At 30.5% G+C, this 18,793-nt stretch overlaps 1 protein-coding gene and 1 long non-coding RNA gene across 9 annotated transcripts in view; both read right to left on the bottom strand.

Moving 5' to 3' along the window:
- Positions 4,507 to 15,459, bottom strand: LOC107630389. 8 transcript variants are annotated; one of them, XR_002359300.1, is made up of 5 exons: positions 15,123 to 15,458; positions 14,629 to 14,756; positions 13,937 to 14,047; positions 10,294 to 13,748; positions 4,507 to 5,235 (listed from the first exon to the last, which is right to left on the bottom strand). It is a non-coding gene; the product is annotated as an uncharacterized LOC107630389 (long non-coding RNA). The 8 variants fall into 8 exon arrangements; XR_002359306.1 differs by lacking the exon at positions 4,507 to 5,235 and adding an exon at positions 7,364 to 7,812 and having other exon boundaries at positions 10,343 to 13,748; positions 15,123 to 15,459; XR_002359305.1 differs by lacking the exon at positions 4,507 to 5,235 and adding an exon at positions 9,652 to 10,152 and having other exon boundaries at positions 10,343 to 13,748; positions 15,123 to 15,459.
- Positions 16,267 to 18,793, bottom strand: part of LOC107633035 (importin beta-like SAD2 homolog) — a 7,537-nt gene continuing 5,010 nt past the window's right edge. Inside the window, exons 18-21 of the mRNA XM_016336670.2 lie at positions 17,886 to 18,573; positions 17,214 to 17,434; positions 16,951 to 17,086; positions 16,267 to 16,671 (exon numbers count right to left, since the gene is read on the bottom strand). Of these exons, the coding sequence (XP_016192156.1) occupies positions 16,514 to 16,671; positions 16,951 to 17,086; positions 17,214 to 17,434; positions 17,886 to 18,573 (1,203 nt within the window). The 3' untranslated portion in view covers positions 16,267 to 16,513. The remainder of the gene's footprint in view (positions 16,672 to 16,950; positions 17,087 to 17,213; positions 17,435 to 17,885; positions 18,574 to 18,793) is intronic.

Below are 18,793 nucleotides of genomic sequence, written 5' to 3'. Positions count from 1 at the left end.
TCTCAGTGTGGTCGGAGCAAACAATAGGAAAAGCATGTCAGAAGATACACTAAACAAATATCATACAGAAAGTCAAAAACACAAGAATAAGATTTTATTAATCAAATGATTTACATATTGACCTGTATATTCTATAGGGGCACTCTTTACAAAATGATTTTACCTCCTTAAGAAGTTGAGGTGTCCAATGCAGTATGCAAATAGAAGGGCAAATATAACAGGGAATACAATGAGAAGTAGACAAATTACACCTAACAAATCATGGTGAAAATCATAGTAATCTCTTAAAAATTCAGCAATTGTTTTGGTTTCTGCATCTTTAAATTTTGTTACTGATATCACTTTGTTTATATCTCCATATTGAAAAGTAAGCAACCCATTCAATGCTAAATAGTAGGATGCTGCAAAAATCGAGACACACGATTAATAGAATAATCTGAGTCATTTCTCTGGTTGTAGCTAAATATTGTAAAGTTCTTACCATGAACCTATATAGTTTTGGATTATCAAAGAGATCAGAATCATTGACAAATGATTTGAGGTTGGAAAGCATTAGGCTTGGCACTGGATTGGCATTTATCATGCCAGTTTTTATTAATAACTCTAGCATATTTTTCTTGAGATTACATGATGTTGCCGTCATTCTGATAAGTGACTTCAAGACAAAGGAAGAAGTTGAATCTTCTCAGGTCTTTCAATGGAAAAATAGTATTTAATTTGGCTATTAAAACTTCAATTTCTTGAGCATTATTACTTGTGACAACAATATCATCTACATAAATGAGCATATAAGTAATATAGGTTGAGGTTTGTCTAATAAAAAGAGAAGTATCAAAAATAATGCTATTGAATCCAAAGTGTTACAAAGTATATTTTGAAGTCGAGAACCATGCTCTTGGTTCCATTTTAAAGGCCATAAAGAATATTTAGTCTGCATTCTAGATTTCTAGTTGAGAGTTCATAGCCCTAAGGCTGTGTCATATAGAACTGTTTAGTGAGAATGCCATTTAAAAAGGCATTATTGAAGTCAAACTATCTCGTAACTCATCCTTGAGATAGAGCAATGCTTCGGGCTGTATATGGTTTGGTTAATCCAAAAACCAAATCTATTTTTGGGTTAGCCAAAAATATAATTTGGTTAATTAATCAAATTGGTTTTATATGATAAAACTGGTTATTAACTGGTTAGATAATTCAAAAACCGATTTTTAACTGGTTATAAAAAAATTGATTTTAAAAAATAACTGATTTTTTTAAAAAACCGGTTTTTATATAAAAAAAATTGGATTTTTCAAAAATTAAAATTAAAAATTGGTTTTTAACCGATTAAAAATCAATTTTAACCGGTTAAAAACCGGTTTTTATAAAAAAATCGGTTAACAAATTTGATTACAAGAGTTGTATAAAATTTGATTTTGGTTTTGGTTAACCGGTTAAAAATCAGTTTTTAAAATTTAGTTTTGGTTAACCACTTTTTAATAATATGGATATGATTTTTAAAATTGTTTTATTAAATTGGTTAACCAAAATGTGGTTATAATTTTTTAATCGGTTAACCACAATTTAGTTATTTTATGTACACCCCTAGCAATGCTGAGGACAATTCGATGTGGATGGTCTGATCACAAGGGAAAATTTTGTTCATAATCGGTCCCTTCAACTTGGAGAAAGTCTTTGGCAACAAGCTTGCCTTTATATCTCATAATATCACCTTGTTGTTTCTTTTAATAGAAAAGACCCATTTATTGCCAATGATAGGGGCACTAAGGGGTGGTTCAACTAATGTCCATGTTCCACATTGCCTCGGTGCTTCGTACTTAGCATTCGTAGCAGCCTTTCAATGATCACACTACAAAACTTGCGTCACATTATTTGGCAAGTTTTGTGTTAAATCATGAGGAGTAGTAACACTATATAGAGTAGTTTTCCTTACACCAGATTGACTTTGTTACTATTGGATGTTGGTTGCTAGTATTATCAATAATAGGTGGAAAACAAACCTCAATTCCATTGATTGGGATGATGTTGGTGTTGTGCAAAGATATTTTTGATGATGAATCAATTTGAGTGCGTGGTGTTGTGTTAACATTGTCCTCTGCAATGTGTAGATGTTCTTTGCTATGAGTCAAGGATGGAGATTGAGTATGTGTAAATGTAAGAGTAAGAGTGTACATCATTGTAGTATTAGGAATGGAACTAATAGACATCAGAGGAAAAGAAAGGTAAGTAGTCACAGAATTTTGATTGCCAATAGTAGATGTAAGAGAAGTAGTATTATGTGAGAATAATTCAGCATATAAATGGCTTGTTTAGGTGAGCTTCTAAAAAAAATATCTTTTTTTAATTATCTTTTTTTAAAAGATTTTATGGAAAAGTAAAAGTAATTTTATGTTTGGGTATTTCATATAAAAAGATCTTTTTATCTATCAATTATGTTTGGATATAACAATATAAAAGTACTTTTTGTTTATTTATCACATGAAAAATATCTTTTTTTTAAAGAAAAAATATCTTTTAAAAAAAGATGTAAATTACAGCTTCTCAAAAAAGATGTTTTTCTGATTTTTCTAATACTTTTACTTTTACTATTCGAAATTTGCCAAACACGCTAAAAAATAAAAAAAAAAAGATCTTTTTTCATTGAAAAAATATCTTTTTTTATTAAAATAATGGCATCCAAACAAGTACAAAAAACGGTTCAAAAATGCTATTTGTACACCAAAATCAGCCACTAAAATTAGTCACTAATGTATTTATGTATAAATACATGTGTGGTTTAATTTATTTTCAATGTATATTTATATTCTAATATGTATTTTATACTGATGGCTGACTTTGATGGATAATTTTAGTGTACACAGAGTATAACCCAAAACTGTTTTTATCAAATTGCACATTTTTTATAGGTATATTTTGCCTGATTTAGTCATACATTTAAAACCATAATGATTATTGTCATATCTTAGAAAAATGAAATTTTCATATCTAAATTGTAATTTATGTTTATTATATGGTCTTAGAAAAGGGAAGTAAGCAGAACCAAAAATTCTAGGCAATGTATATTTGGTTTTCTATTGTACAACTTTTAAAAGGGTGATAAATGATTAAGAATGCAAGTAGGTAACCTACTTAATAAGTAGACAATACTTGAGAAGGACTCCTCCCAAAATGTCATAGGTAAAGTAGTGGTAAATGATAGATGTTCTAAATAAAATTTTTAGAAAGGTTAACTACCAAAAATGCACTCGAATAATTTTATTATTGACAAAAATGCACTCGAATTTTGTTATCAATAAAATGCTCTCAAATAATTTAAAAATGCCTAATATTAAATATGTATTCTAAAAAAAATGCTTTAGAGATTCAATTTTGATGCGATTTAGATAAATAAGATATTTTTATCCTTAAAATTTGATAAATTTTCGCTTAGTATATATTTTTTTCAATAGCCAATAATACTTTTAAAAAATAAAATAAAAATATAGAGATTAAATTTTTATCTTGTTTTTTGTGTGTATTTTTTAAACTATTATCTAAATATTTCTATAAAATTTTGGATTAAATGCATAAATAGTTTGTCAAATACAAAAGTCGTTTGCCACTTACAAAAAGATAATATTCTTTTTGGACATTTTTGTTGCATTTTAAAATTATTTAAGAATATTTTTTCGATAATAAAATTCGGGTGCATTTTTGTTAGGGACAAAATTATTTAGATGTATTTTTAGTAGTTTACTCTTTTTAGAAATTGGTGCATATATGATGTGAATTAGTTAAAGATGCATAGATGTGTGTGAAAAGTGAAGTATGGATAAAACATTATGGGTAATTAGATTTATACATTAGGATTAAAAAAGTTATTGTAGGTTAGATAGAGATTTAGGCTAATCAAAGTTTAAATTCTTAATCCACCTAACTAAATACATCCTCGCCTTTTGCTTAGATTCTCTTGTGATTTTTCTTTATCTTGTCATTTAGTTTATAACCTCTTGTTGGATTTATGTTTTTTTATTAATGAATTTGATATTTTATGTTATTCTTACTTATTTGAGATGTTATTGTCGTGTTCTTGAATTAGATAGTTGTAGTTTTTATCAATTGTTGTAATTTATGATGTTTTATCCTTATACACTCTAAGTATTTAACAAAATGCTTGAACTAGTTATAAAATATATTTTTTTATTCTTGGATTGAATTGAAAACTATGATGATCTTAAGTTACTAATGTCTAAATTGATTAATAATTTAGAACTATTAATTAACCTTGTTTTTGTTAACACTAACTTTTTACTAAATTCAATTAGTAAGTTAGTCAACATTTATGAATTAGGTTAATTAAGCTTAATCAACATTCTTTAATTTGTAGAGATTAACGAATTAGGTTTACTCTTTATAATTATTATGTTGTAATTAGTGATAATGATAGTGATTTTTTAATCTGTAACCATTGTCAAGATCTTTTAGAACTTGAGAAAGCGAGTTGACTCAAAAGTAGCGCAAAACATGTCGGAGAAAAAGAACCACACAAGCATGTATCCTGGTTCGGTTTCCAAATGCAATGAAACCTATATCCAATCTTCACCACAACCATAATGAAATTTCAACGATAATCAAACTGATTACATGCACCAATACCAATGAATTACAACCTAATTCATCTAGTATCACCCACGAAATTTCTAACCTAAACCTAGTATCCACCAAGTGCTATCCCAACTTGACTAAGGAAGACTATAATATGGTTCAACAGTCATCAAGTGTTATCCCAACTTGGCTAAGAAGAATTAATTCTAATTCAACAAAAACTAAATCCACATAAAATCATTTTAGCTTTTTCAATTTATTTCTTATGCCTCTTTTTACTAATGGCTTTTTCATTTTCTCACTTTAGCCTTTTTCTCAATTACAGAAAGATAGACATAAAAAAATCATAACAAAAAAAAATCTCAAACAAAGCTCAAAGAAAAAGGAAACAACACTACACAAAAATTCATATTCTCTCTTTCCGGTATGCATAGTTGCAATCAACTCTAAGCAAGAGAAAACCTGAATTGAAGTTATGCTGCCGTTGTTCAAGTTGTGCTGCAATCAACCTTAAGTAAGAGAAACCTGAATTCAAGTTGTGTTATAGTTATTCAAGTAGTAGTAATAATAGTACATTAGTTTCAAAAGAAGGAACCAACACTAAAAATTGAATTCAAGTTGTGTTGCAATACACTCTAAACAAGAGGAAACCTAAATTCAAGTTCTAAGTTGTGCTGTTGTTCAAGGAGTGGTAGTAATAGTACCTTGTTTAAAATATTTTTTATTATATATGCCAAATTAATGTTGTTTAGGCATCAATTTATTTGGTTTTGGTTAACTTTAGTTATCTCCAAACTCAATTCGCTAACAACCGTATTTAATGATTTTAATCACAATTTGTCCATCCGGCGATAACAATTGTACGCTATTTATATTCTGATGCCTTTTTATGGTGTTTGTCGGTAGAATTATTGTAGTTGTTTGATGCGTATAATTTTTGCGTCTCTCAAAAATATGTTTGATGACGGATTGATATTTAAGATTTTAAGTATCAAAAATACAAATGTAAGGCATATGCATATTCTTTTACTAACGAAAATTCAATAAAACATGTATAGTATTAAATGACTGAATTAATAATTAATTTTTTATCTGTTTACCATCTTTTTAAGGGGTATATATACAGTCAAGGACGGATCCATGCTTATGAATGAGGGGGCACTTGCCCCAGTGTCATTTGATTTTTTAAAATCAAATATATATATATATATATATATATATATACAGGGACGGACCCATGCTTATGAATGAGGGGGCACTTGCCCCAGTGTCATTTGATTTTTTAAAATCAAATATATATATATATATAATATGCCCTCATTTAAAATTTTAAATGATCCACTATAAATAAATTAAGTCTAATTATTAAAAGTTTAAATCTATTTTTATTTTTTTATGATTTTGATTATTAGTTAACCTAATTAAATTTAGTCTTCTTCTGTTTTTAAATCCCAGCCGTCACTCATTTATTCTCTTAAACCCTTTTCTTAGTTTCAGATTTTCAACTTTCTTTTTCTATTCTTTGTCTAGTGGTCATCTTTTTTCATCAAAAGGTAAATTTTAAATTCTCTATTTTATTTTATATAACTCTCTATGACTCTATGTATCTTTCAATTTTATTGTTTCTCTTTTTGATATTTTTAATTGCAAATTTTAATTCAAACAATTATAGTTTAGGTATTAATCTATTTTTTTATTCTCTTCATGAATTTATATATTTTATTTTATTCTCAATTTATTCATCCTAATTACTTGTTTTATATCTTTTGTTCTATTATATGTACCTATGTTGCATATAAAATTTTAAAATAAATTGATTAATTTACTAATTTAGAATATATATATTTTTTAAATATATTAATAAAAAAATATTTAAATTACAATACATAATTAAATAGATGCATAAAATTTTTTATCTAACATTATATTAAAATTAAATTAAAAAATATATAATAAATTTAATTATTTTAAAAAGAAAGAAAGAAAAAAATTGTAAATTATGTTTTTATTATTTTATATAAACATACTTTTTATATACAAATTTAATTTTTCTTGTATTTATATATAATTCTAGTTTCAAATTATAAATACTAGTGTACCATTAGTCATTAATGTGCTAATTGATTCAGTTTTTTATTATTAAATGTGTATAAAAAATTAGTTAGGATAACAAATTTTCTATAATTTAATTAAAATATTTTAAGTTCAAGTTTTAGAAATAAAAAAATATTTTTTATAAATTATATATAATAAATAGTATATTAAAAATAAAAGTGTTCACTAATTTTTTTAAATTTTTATATCTCCATATATAATTAATAATGTTTAACAAATTTTATTTTAGTGTATATATTTTTGCCCCCACTCCTAAAATTTTCTGGGTCCGTCACTGTATACAGTTAAATGAATACAATAAGCCATACTGATTAAATTGTGATCAAACACACGAATGGAGTTTCCTCTACATAACTTGACTCCTTTAATTTAACCAATAACCACATTGTTATAGATAAATGAAATATGAACAGCTAGGCCAATGAGTTATAACTTAAATGGCATAGTCTTTCGGCAAAGAATTTTATGGTCCCAGAACGTTTGGACCATTAAATGGTCCCATAACAAAACATGTTTTTTAAACTTTTTTAATAACTGATAAATAGTCCATATATTTTATTTAATCATAAAAACTATTTTTTATTTCATAAATTATTATTTTATTATTAATCTATTATATTTATTAACAATAAAAAACGAAAACAATAATGAATTAGATCTTTCATTGATCGTAATAAACATTTTGGCTATTCCAATCGATTAAAATATTATATTTGATGCGTGACATTCGTCCAGGACTGTGAAATCGTGTTTTTTTGAAAATCAATCAATTGGATTATCAAAACAATCGATTGAATTTCAGGTTTCCCATAACTCAATCGATTGGACTACAGGTTGTTATTACAAAACAATCGATTGAAAATTGTAAGGCAGCATAGTTTTCACAAAAATCAATCGATTGGTCATATTACCCAATCGATTGAACAATGCCTAAAATGTGGGTTTTTAATAATTCAATCGATTGCTTATACTACCCAATCGATTGAATGCTTCAAATTGAAAGAATAAACATATCAAGCATAGTGCATCTGCGCTGCTGAGAAGTTTCGAGGGATAGAAGTCCGTCTGCATGCACCAAATCGTAGGTTCTAGGGTACGTTGGAAAAGCCTCACCTAGGAGCAACAAAAGATCATACATATAAGAAAATAGTAACACTTATTCACAAAATCATAATAGTAGTTGATAATTTAATATATACTTGCACCCAGCCTACCACCAATAATAATTAAGTAGAATTTCTGAATATAACAACTTCTATTAACATGTATTTTTTTAATCAATGTCGTCGATCTCAATTATGTAAGTCTTTAAGAATACTTTAACCTTAGTGTGAATGTTATGGTGACCACGAAAAGAAAAAGGGAAAATTGAATAGGCATGTATATCCTCAATTCTTTCCATTAATAGTGGATTATCAATCAATTCTTTCAATTTGAAGCATTCAATCGATTGGATAGTATAAGCAATCGATTGGATAGTATAAGCAATCGATTGAATTATTAAAAATCCACATTTTAGTCATCGTTTAATTGATTGGGTAATATGACCAATCGATTGATTTTTGTGAAAATCATGCTGCCTTGTAATTTTCAATCGATTATTTTGTGATAAGAACTTGTAGTCCAATCGATTGAATTATTGAAAATTTGAAATTCAATCGATTGTTTTGATAATCCAATCGATTGATTTTTAAAGAAACACGATTTCACAGTCCTGAACGAACGTCACGGATCAAATATAATCTTTTAATCGATTGGAATAGCAAAAAAGTTTATTACGATCAATGGAAGATCTAATTCGTTATTGTTTTTATTTTTGATTGTTAATAAACATAATAAATTAATGATAAAATAATAATTTATAAAATAAAAAATAATTTTTATGATAAATAAAATATATGGAATTAATTTGTAATTAAAATTAGATAAGGACTATTTATTAGTTATTAAAAAACTTAAAAACATGTTTTGTTATGAGACCATTTAATGATCCAAACGTTCTGGAACCATCGAATCCGGTGCATAATCTTCTCATACTCAATTAAGAAGTTGCGAATTCGAGTCTCCTATCTTTGGTAAAAAAAAAATTATGAATGACTATTATAATTGTTGTTGACAAAAATTAAAAGTATAAGTAGGTGGTTTTGGTTTCAATAAACCCAATTAATGACGTGTCCTTCTGTCTACAATTAGCAGTACCAAAATTGAACGGATGTGATTTTTGGAGTCAAAAAAGAAAAGGACAATGTCATTCGGTTAACAATTTTAAATTTTGTATTTTTTAAAATTTAAATTTAAATAATAATTGATTAATGATCATTTGAAAAATTAAAATTATTAATTAATAATAAATTAGCTAATAATTGACTGGTTGGATGTTAGTTACTTAGCGAAATTCGAATCCAAATGTTAATACACTTTGATAATAAAGCTTGTTGTTCCCCTAATCCCATCCAACGTACACTTTACACATCTAACTACTTGGACCCTTCTTCCACACACTAACACTATATCAAACTATATTAACCTTGTTTTTAGTAGGAGATATTAACTCATGAGGTACGATTTTATTTAGTTAAAGACCAAATGATTTTTAGTACAAATTTAGAACTATTAATTAACCTTGTTTTTAGTAACATTAACTTTTTACTAAATTCAATTAATAAGTTGGTTAACATTTATGAATTAGATTAATTAAGCTTTATTGATTTTCCACAATTTGTAGAGATTGACGAATTAGGTTCACTCTTTGTAATTATTATGTTTTGGTTAGTGATAAGAGTAGTGATTTTTAACCTGTAACCCTTGCCAAGATCTTTTAGAACTTGAGAAGGGGGTTGACTCAAAAGCAGAACAAAACATAACAGAAAAAGAGAATCACACAAGCATATATCCTGGTTCGGTTTCCAAGTGCAATGAAACCTACATCCAGTCTCCACCATAACCATGGTGGAATTTTCACTATAATCAAACTGATTATATGCACCAATACCATTGAATTACAACCTAATTCATCTAGTATCACCCACCAAATTTCTAACCTACACCTAGTATCTACCAAGTGCTATCCCAACTTAACTAAGGAAAACTCCAATCTAGTTCAACGGCCACCAAGTGTTATCCCAACTTGGCTAAGGAGAACTAAACCTAGTTCAACAAAAACCAAATACACAAAAAATTACTTTGGCTTTTTCAATTTATCTCTTTTGCCTCTTTTCACTAATGGCTTTTTCATTTTCTCACTTTACCATGATTAGCCATTTCCTCAATTACAAAAAATAGACATCAGAAAACCATAACAAAGAAATCTCAAACGAAGCTCAAAGAAGGAAACAACACTGCACGGAAATTCTCATTCTCTCTTTCTAGTATGCTAGTTGCAGTCAACTCTAAGCAAGAGAAAACCTGAATTCAAGTTATGCTGCAGTTGTTCAAGTTGTGCTGCAATCAACCCTAAGCAAGAAAAAACTTGAATTCAAGTTGTGTTGTAGTTGTTCAAGTAGTAGTAATAATAGTAAATTGTTTCAAAAGAAGGAACCAACACTAAAATCTGAATTCAAGTTGTGTTGCAATCAACTCTAAGCAAGAGGAAACCTAAATTCAAGTTGTGCTGGAGTTGTTCAGGGAGTGGTAGTAATAGTACCTTGTTTCAAAAGAATGAACCAACACTGAAACCTGAACTCAAGTTGTGTTGCAATCAACTCCAAGCAAGATGAAACCTAAATTCAAGTATGCTATAGTTGTTCAAGTTGTGTTGTGCTGCATTTAACTCTAAGCAAGAGAATCTAGTAGTAGTAGCACCTTGTTTCAAAAGATGGAACCAATACAGAAACCAAAATTCAAGTTGTCCTGCAGTCAACTCTATGCAAGAGAAAATCTAAATTCAAATTGTGCTACAGTTGTTCAGTTTGTGCTGCATTCAAATCTAAGAGAAAACCTGAATTCAAGTTGTTCTGCTGCAATCAACTCTAAGCAAGAGAAAACCTAAATTTAAGTTGTGCTACAGTTGTTCAGGTTGTGTTGTTGTCAACTCTAAGCAAGAGGATCTAGTAGTAGTAGAGTAGCAGTTGTGCTATTGTCAACTCTAAGAAAGAGGAATAGTTGTGTTATTGTCAACTCTAAGCAAGAGAAAACTTAAATTCAAGCTGTGCTACAAGTAGTAGGTTCAAGTTTGCTACAAGTAGTAGTCTCAAGTTGTGTACTAGTAGTAGTTGTGTTGTTGTCAACTCTAAGCAAAAGAAATTTTAAATTCAAGTTGTGCTACAAGTAGTAGTAGTAGTTGAATTGTTGTCAACTCTAAGCAAGAGGAAACCTAAATTCAAGTTGTGCTACAAGTAGTAGTTTCAAGTTGTGCTACAAAGAGTAGTAGTAGTAGTGTTGCAACTCTAAGCAAGAGAAAACATAAATTCAAGTTGTGCTACAAGTAGTAGTAGTTGTGTTATTGTCAACTCTAAGCAAGAGGAAACCTAAATTCATGTTGTGCTACAAGTAGCAGTTTCAAGTTGGGCTACAAGTAGTAGTCTCAAGTTAAGTATTAGTAGTAGTTGTGTTGTTGTCAACTCTAAGCAAGAGAAAATCGAAATTCAAGTTGTGCTACATGTAGTAGTAGTTGTTGTATTGTTGTCAACTCTAAGCAAGACAAAGTAGTAATAGTAGTAGCAGTTGTGTTGTGGTCAACTCTAAGCAAGAGGAAACCTAAATTCTAGTTGAGCTACAAGTAGTAGTAGTAGTAGTAGTTGAATTGTTGTCAACTCTAAGCAAGAGGAAACCTAAATTCAAGTTGTGCTACAAGAAGTAGTTTCAGGTTGTGCTACAAATAGTAGTAGTAGTAGTAGTAGTAGTAGTAGTAGTAGTAGTAGTGTTGCAACTCTAAGTAAGAGAAAACCTAAATTCAAGTTGTGCTACAAATATTAGTTTCAGGTTGTGCTACAAATAGTAGTAGTAGTAGTGTTGCAACTCTAAGCAAGAGAAAACCTAAATTCAAGATGTGCTACAAGTAGTAGTAGTTGTTGTCAACTATAAGCAAGACGAAGTAGTAGTTCTAATAATAGTAGTGTTATTGTCAACTCTAAGCAAGAGGAAACCTAAATTCAAGTTGTGTTACAAGTAGTAGTTTCAAGTTGTGCTACAAGTAGTAGTCTCAAGTTGAGTATTAGTAGTAGTTGTGTTGTTGTCAACTCTAAGTAAGAGAAAACCTAAATTCAAATTGTGCTACAAGTAGTAGTAGTAGTAGTAGTAGTTGTGTTGTTGTCAACTCTAAGCAAGACAAAGTAGTAATAGTAGTAGTTATGTTGTTGTCAACTCTAAGCAAGAGGAAACCTAAATTCAAGTTGTGCTACAAGTAGTAGTCCCAAGTTGTGTAGTAGAGAAAACCTAAATTCAAGTTGTGCTACAAGTAGTAGTAGTAGTTGTGTTGTTGTCAACTCTAAACAAGAAGAAACATAAACTAGTTGTGCTACAAGTAGTAGTCTCAAGTTTTGTAGTAGTGAAAACCTAAATTCAAGTTGTGCTACAAGTAGTAGTAGTAGTAGTTGTGTTGTCAACTCTAAACAAGAGGAAACCTAAATTCAAGTTGTGCTACAAGTAGTAGTTTCAAGTTGTGCTACAAGTAGTAGTAGTAGTAGTAGTTGTGTTGTCAACTCTAAACAAGAGGAAACCTAAATTCAAGTTGTGCTACAAGTAGTAGTTTCAAGTTGTGCTACAAGTAATAGTAGTATTAATAGCAATGTTGTTGTCAACTTTAAACAAGAAGAAACCTAAATTCAAGTTGAGTTGTGCTACAAGTAGTAGTAGTAGTAATAGTTGTGTTGTTGTCAACTCTAAACAAGAAGAAACCTATATTCAAGTTGTGCTACAAGTAGTAGTAGTAGTAGTAGTTGTGTTGTTGTCAACTTTAAACAAGAGGAAACCTAAATTCAAATTGTGCTACAAGTAGTAGTAGTAGTAGTAGTAGTAGTGTTAGTAGTAGTGTTGCAACTCTAAGCAAGAGAAAACCTAAATTCAAGTTGTGCTACAAGTAGTAGTAGTAGTACTAGTAGTAGTAGTTGTGTTGTTGTCAACTATAAGAAAGACGAAGTAGTAGTTGTGTTATTGTCAACTCTAAGGAAGAGGAAACCTAAATTCAAGCTGTGCTCCAAGTTGTAGTTTCAAGTGGTACTACAAGTAGTAGTCTCAAGTTGTGTAGTAGTAGTAGTGATAGTAGTGTTTTTGTCAACTCTAAACAAGAAGAAACCTAAATTCAACTCTAAGGAAGAGGAAACCTAAATTCAAGTTGTAGTAGTGGTTGTGGTGTTGTCAACTCTAAGCAAGAGGAAATCTAAATTGAAGTAGTGTTACAAGTAGTAGTTTCATTGTCAACTTGTCAACTCTAAGCAAGAGGAAACCTAAATTCAAATTGTGCTACAAGTGTAGTTTCAAGTTGTGCTACAAGTAGTAGTAGTAGTAGTAGTAGTAGTAGTGTTGCAACTCTAAGCAAGAGAAAACCTAAATTCATGTTATGCTGCAGTCAATTCTAAACAAGAGTGATACGTGCTCAAGAGTATCAAAGAGAAACTAGTAGTAGTAGTAGACAACATAAATGAAATCAGAACTGATCAAAGTGAAGGTATCGCAATGGAGAAAAAATTCAAACTAACCTTGAATGCATACCTCAGACTTGATTGCTTCACTGGTAAAAAGCTTGGCCAATGATTGCTTCAACAAGAGACACTCAACTTGGTTACTACTTAGACAATTTTTACGTTGAGTCTTCTAGATCTTTTCACCACCACAATGATTTGATAACCAATGTGTCATTTATGGAGCAGCAAAAACACAACATTCATGATAAGAAAATAAAGATTCAAATATTAAACAAATGCGAGTCCCTCTTCAATTTTGTAAAGAAAAGGATTCAGGATTAAGACAAGAACAATTAAATAATGGTAACTACCTTCCGTAGTTCAGCCAATTTTCCGTATTTAATTTTCTGTATTTAGGACCCAATCCTCCGTGCATATCCACTTGGTAACACACCATTTTGTTTTGTTTTGGATTTTCTCATGCCACAACTGCAAGAAATATGGCATCAAGGTCAACAATCTAAACAACTTTCCATTATTGTGTAGTTCGATCTAACAAAAAAGAGGAAGAAATTTTAAAGGCAAGTAATGCATCCATATCATTAAGAATGTGCAAGTATTCTATCTTTCTCCCCTCATGTAATAGATAGTGTAGACATAAAGCAAGAACAAAGTACCTCATCCTTCAAATTCAAAACCTTCAATCACCACAATGTAGGGAGCATGGTCAAGAGGGGACTGTAGTAGGCCTTGAGCCTCTAGCCAAGTAATCTTCAGCTCTACCAAAACTTAAAGTACATCAAGTCAATAGATATGCATACAGATTGAATATATTGAATCAAACAAGTTTGGTGTTTAAACTGACATATGTTTTGGATAACAGGATTAATTGTAACTGTTCAAAGCCTTCCTAAGGCTAATCTATTGGATTTGTTCCAAAGAAAATATATACGCTATTTAGTTGTAAGTAACATACTACTCACTGCAGAAACTTAGCCACAAACATAATAAAATTGGTCAAATCAAAGGTTTCTAATAGTTCGTTACAAAATTTCAGATTGGTGTTGGTTTAAAATATGTGAACATGCTAGTGGAATCAATGGAATAGGGTTCTATGCATCTGAGACTTTTGTAGCTTCTGGTAAGTGAGAACAAATAATTCAAGAATAATTCTGTTTCTTCCTATCATATTTTCATTTATGAATTTACTTATTGCAGGGCTTTCTTCAGGAAAAGTTGGTACCATAGCCTATCACACGGACAATCATTTCTCTTTTTATATTGAAAACAATAATGAATAAGCCAATCAACCGGAATATGTTATGGACAGATTGATGCAAAAATGTAGTGAAAAAGAGTGAACAGAAACCTTTGGCAATTTACGGAACATTTGGTGATTGCAAATGTTTTAAAGCGCTGCCCTAAAAACCAGCATCTTCAACAGATTTACTTCTGAATGCAAACTCAGTTTCTCAGCCACTTTCTTTCTGTACACATCTTGCAAAGGAGAAAAAAAACCCACAGAAGTTAAAGCTCCTAAACCCGAAACAAATGTAACTTCCCTAGTTTGAACAATTTCATCATATCCTCAGAAAAATGAGGGGAAAAAGAATACAAAATTAAACAAGAACCAGTGAATCTGAGGCATCCAATATTTTAGAAGGAGAAAAAGATTTCAGTTATTATGGAATTTGAAAGAAGACCACCAAAAACCTTCAAGAACATCGACAACAATGGCGTTTCTTGAATGTTAAATGACTTATCATTGAAAAGACTGACAACATGAAAATCAGCAGTGCATAATTCTTGGCCATGAAAATTGAAATAGAAGTAAAAAAGAAAAGAAAAGAAGAAGCCAAGTACATTGAAATCGCTGGTTGTGAATCTTTTTGGTGCTGGCTTTCATTAGATCAATTGCCAGTGATGCTCATAAATGTCTCAATTGCCTCCTGATTAGGCCTCGCCATTGACATCGTAATTCAAAGAAAACCCAATACAGCAGAAGAATGAATAAAAAGAAAAGAATTCGATAATGAAGAGAAAGAATGAGATTCGCTTTCGTCTGCTTTATGGAGAAAAATTGGAGCTTCAAAAAGAGGAGTAAGAAATGTTTGTATTTATATTTTTCGACTGAAATATCAAAAAAGAATTATATAAAGCGGTGGGTGGGAAGGGCAACATGAGCGAGAGAACGAGGAGAGAAGGATGGGTTCTTAGGGGTGTTTTGGTCTTTAGGTCTTTATAATGTTATTTTCAGTATATATTAGAATATAAATGGGTCTATAAATAACAGATTTTGAGAAAAATTACAATAAATAATAAGAATCATAATGTTATCTTAATTTAGTTACTCATTAGATAATATTAAGGTTCTAAAAATTAATTGATCATTAAATCGTTCTAATTACTGATTTATCGATTTAGAAGGTTAACTGAAGTATATTAAAAATATAAATAAATATATGGCTGATACATAAAATTACTAATATTTACTAAGATTATGAGAACCGAACTGGTCATTAAATCAATCAAATAACTGATTTAATGGTTCAATGGTCCAACCGTAATTGAACTGTGATCGAACCGATTTCGTTAAATATAAAATAAAATTATTAAAAATACAATATACTACAATTTAATCAGCAGAAACAAAGAAAATACAATGTAACTTGCAACTAAAATAAGGGTAAATGAAACAAATAATTTGAAAATGAGAGTAGTATCTTCTGGCCTATCTGTTTTTCTGTTTGTTAACGCATATACATACGTTAGGTGATTTATCAGGCATCCTCATATCCAGAGAATTAATGCAGAATCCTTATCTTTTCCTACATAGTAGATTTTGGGTTACTGACTTGTCTAGTTAGAATTAAAGGGATAAACTTGTAACAAATGTAAAATTTTACGTGCAGAAGCTGGGGATAACCCTTAAGAGTTTAAGTCGCTAAAGCGATGATAAGCAATTAAGCATTAACAAAGAACAGAGCAATTATAACACAATAGGGGCTACACAAAAGAGGAAATTTTCTTCAATAATATACGTTTTCCAATTGCTGGATGCTTCGACTCTCAAATCTGGACATGGTAAATATCCCGCTGCCCTTTTCCCCAGTTAAAGGAATAATTATACGAATAATAATATAAATAAAATTGTAACGTATTTTATACAACACAGTTCAAAACCCTGACTTTTCTTAAGAAGAAACTCATTTACACACAACAGCAATACATGATACAAACCATACTTATCCCAGTTATCTATATTGCTGGAAATACAAACTAAATTCGGGGAAGGCATTCAGAAAATTCACGATCACATTCGAGGGAAAACTTTGTCCATCTATGAGTATATGCCGATATTTGTCTATCAAGGATAACACAATGTCGTGCTCATCAACATCACCTAATGGACCTGTATTCCCACCATGACAGCAGATGGATTAAAAAGGGTGCAAATTTTTCATCTATGATGAACTTGTGGATAAGCAATCATAAAATTAAAAAAGTAATAACTGGAACTAAGAAATCCAAATATTCTTTCATTTTAATTTAATTTTGCTGGGGGTGTGACCACTAGCAGATTAACTGCAATGATGCATATACTGATATCTTTGCATAAATGATTCAAGTACAAAAGATCAAACAGTATATGTGCAAATATTCATATCATGCATACACATAAATGGCTTACCTAATTCCATCTCCACTTCTTGATCTTCATCATCCCCCTCTTCAATAGTTGAACCATTTTCTAATGCCTCAGCAGCTTTAGCATACCTATCAAGAAATTCTTCTTCTGTTTCTTCGTATTCCTCATCGTCAGAGTCCTAATGTAAACCAAGAAAGTAAAAGACAAATTGAGTAATGAAAGCCAATCACTGCTACAACAAAGATATAAGTTGATTTAGAACAACGCTGAAAAACAATATAAGTCAAGAAATTGCAAAAATAAACCTCATCATAATCTTCAGAGTCATCATCATCACTGGCCTCATCCTCATTGTTTTCCTCATCATTTTCAGCCACTTCTTCCTCTGGGTCATCTTCTTTCCCGTCACGCACCTCTTTCAGTCGTATAAATACTTCCAACAGAAAAGTAAAGCAGCTTTGAATTGAATCAACACCTGACTTCCCTTTTCTCAGTAGTTGCTCAATCAATTGGGCCAGCGTCATCACTAAAATGCATGTAAAAACAAACAAATAAATAAAATAAAAGAAATTGTTAGCAACTGTGGAAAAATAGATTCCAGTTTCAACTATTCAAATGTTCTATTTATAAAGACATAATGATGTTGTGAGAAACAGCAACCTTCAAACAATTTATACTTAAAATTATTAGCAAGATTCTGTACAGAATGAAGTATTAATAAGCATGGCCTTCAATGTCTGCCTTCAGCACGAACAACAACCCCAAACCAAAAAACAAAAACAAAAACAGAAACAAAAGAAAAGACGGCTAAATTGATTCAAAGAGATAGTTTTAGAGGAGGGTAAAGTTGGTATGATCAAGGAGAAAACTTTGTAAGTGTATAATGAAGACAATCAATAGTTGTGAAGCCCATTCTTCAAGGAAAAGAAAAATACAATATTCTGAAGTTTCGTTATAGCTGAAGGCAAGCTACTTACCAATCAACTTCATCTCGGACTCGGCTGTCAGACCTGCCTCAAAGGAGCTATTGGATAGATGACACAAAGAAGATGCCCAAATTTTGAGGCCTCCCTCTTCACTCTTCTCCAGAACACCTTCAACAATATCGGGATAACACAAATAGCATGAAGATATAGCAAGCAATAGAGGCTTCCAAAGTGAACCAGGGTTGCCCTTAACTTCTCTAAAGCGAGAGAAGGCTGCTCGACTAAAAGAAGTAGCCAATGACTGCTTTACACCTTCAGTTTCAAGTGAGTAGCTTGGACAATGTAGTAATATATGCACACATGAACAAGCTCTCAATGTTGCAGATGGATATTGCTTAATGGCCTCGCTGATGAAAGTGCCAATGCCTTCTATGATTGAACGTTCAGGCACAGGGGGAGCTGGAGGAGATGGCATATCTTTCACAATGAAGTTTTTCAGCCTATACTTACGAGCTAAATACACAGCTTCCTTAATCACATCAAAAATGGACAAATCCTCTGATTCTTCCCATGCATGCCACTCTGCAATCATTTCAGCCCAAACCAACAGCAGCTCTGACACTTTAAGCTCTTCAATCATGTCATTTCCATTAATAGAAAGCATGACAGACTTTAGCATAGTTGAGGAATCTTCTATGCATGATGAAGGGGGAGAATGCTGATCCTGTTGATCCTCAGTTCAAGATAATTATTTTAAAATAATTCTCACAAAAAAAGTATAATGTGGGAATATTTTTAATTTGCAAGATTGAATTATTGAAGACAATCGTTATCTGATAGCCAAACCACCAAAAGGACAATAAGAAGCACAATAGTTTATATGCACATAAAGATAATCAAAGAAGTATAATGGTATAAACAAAATTGGAAAAAATGAATGGAGTAAACGCAGATTATAT

The sequence above is a fragment of the Arachis ipaensis genome, chromosome B03, assembly GCF_000816755.2.
Source record: "Arachis ipaensis cultivar K30076 chromosome B03, Araip1.1, whole genome shotgun sequence".
In the NCBI taxonomy this organism is placed as follows: domain Eukaryota; kingdom Viridiplantae; phylum Streptophyta; class Magnoliopsida; order Fabales; family Fabaceae; genus Arachis; species Arachis ipaensis.
This window is presented reverse-complemented; position numbering and strand designations above follow the sequence as displayed.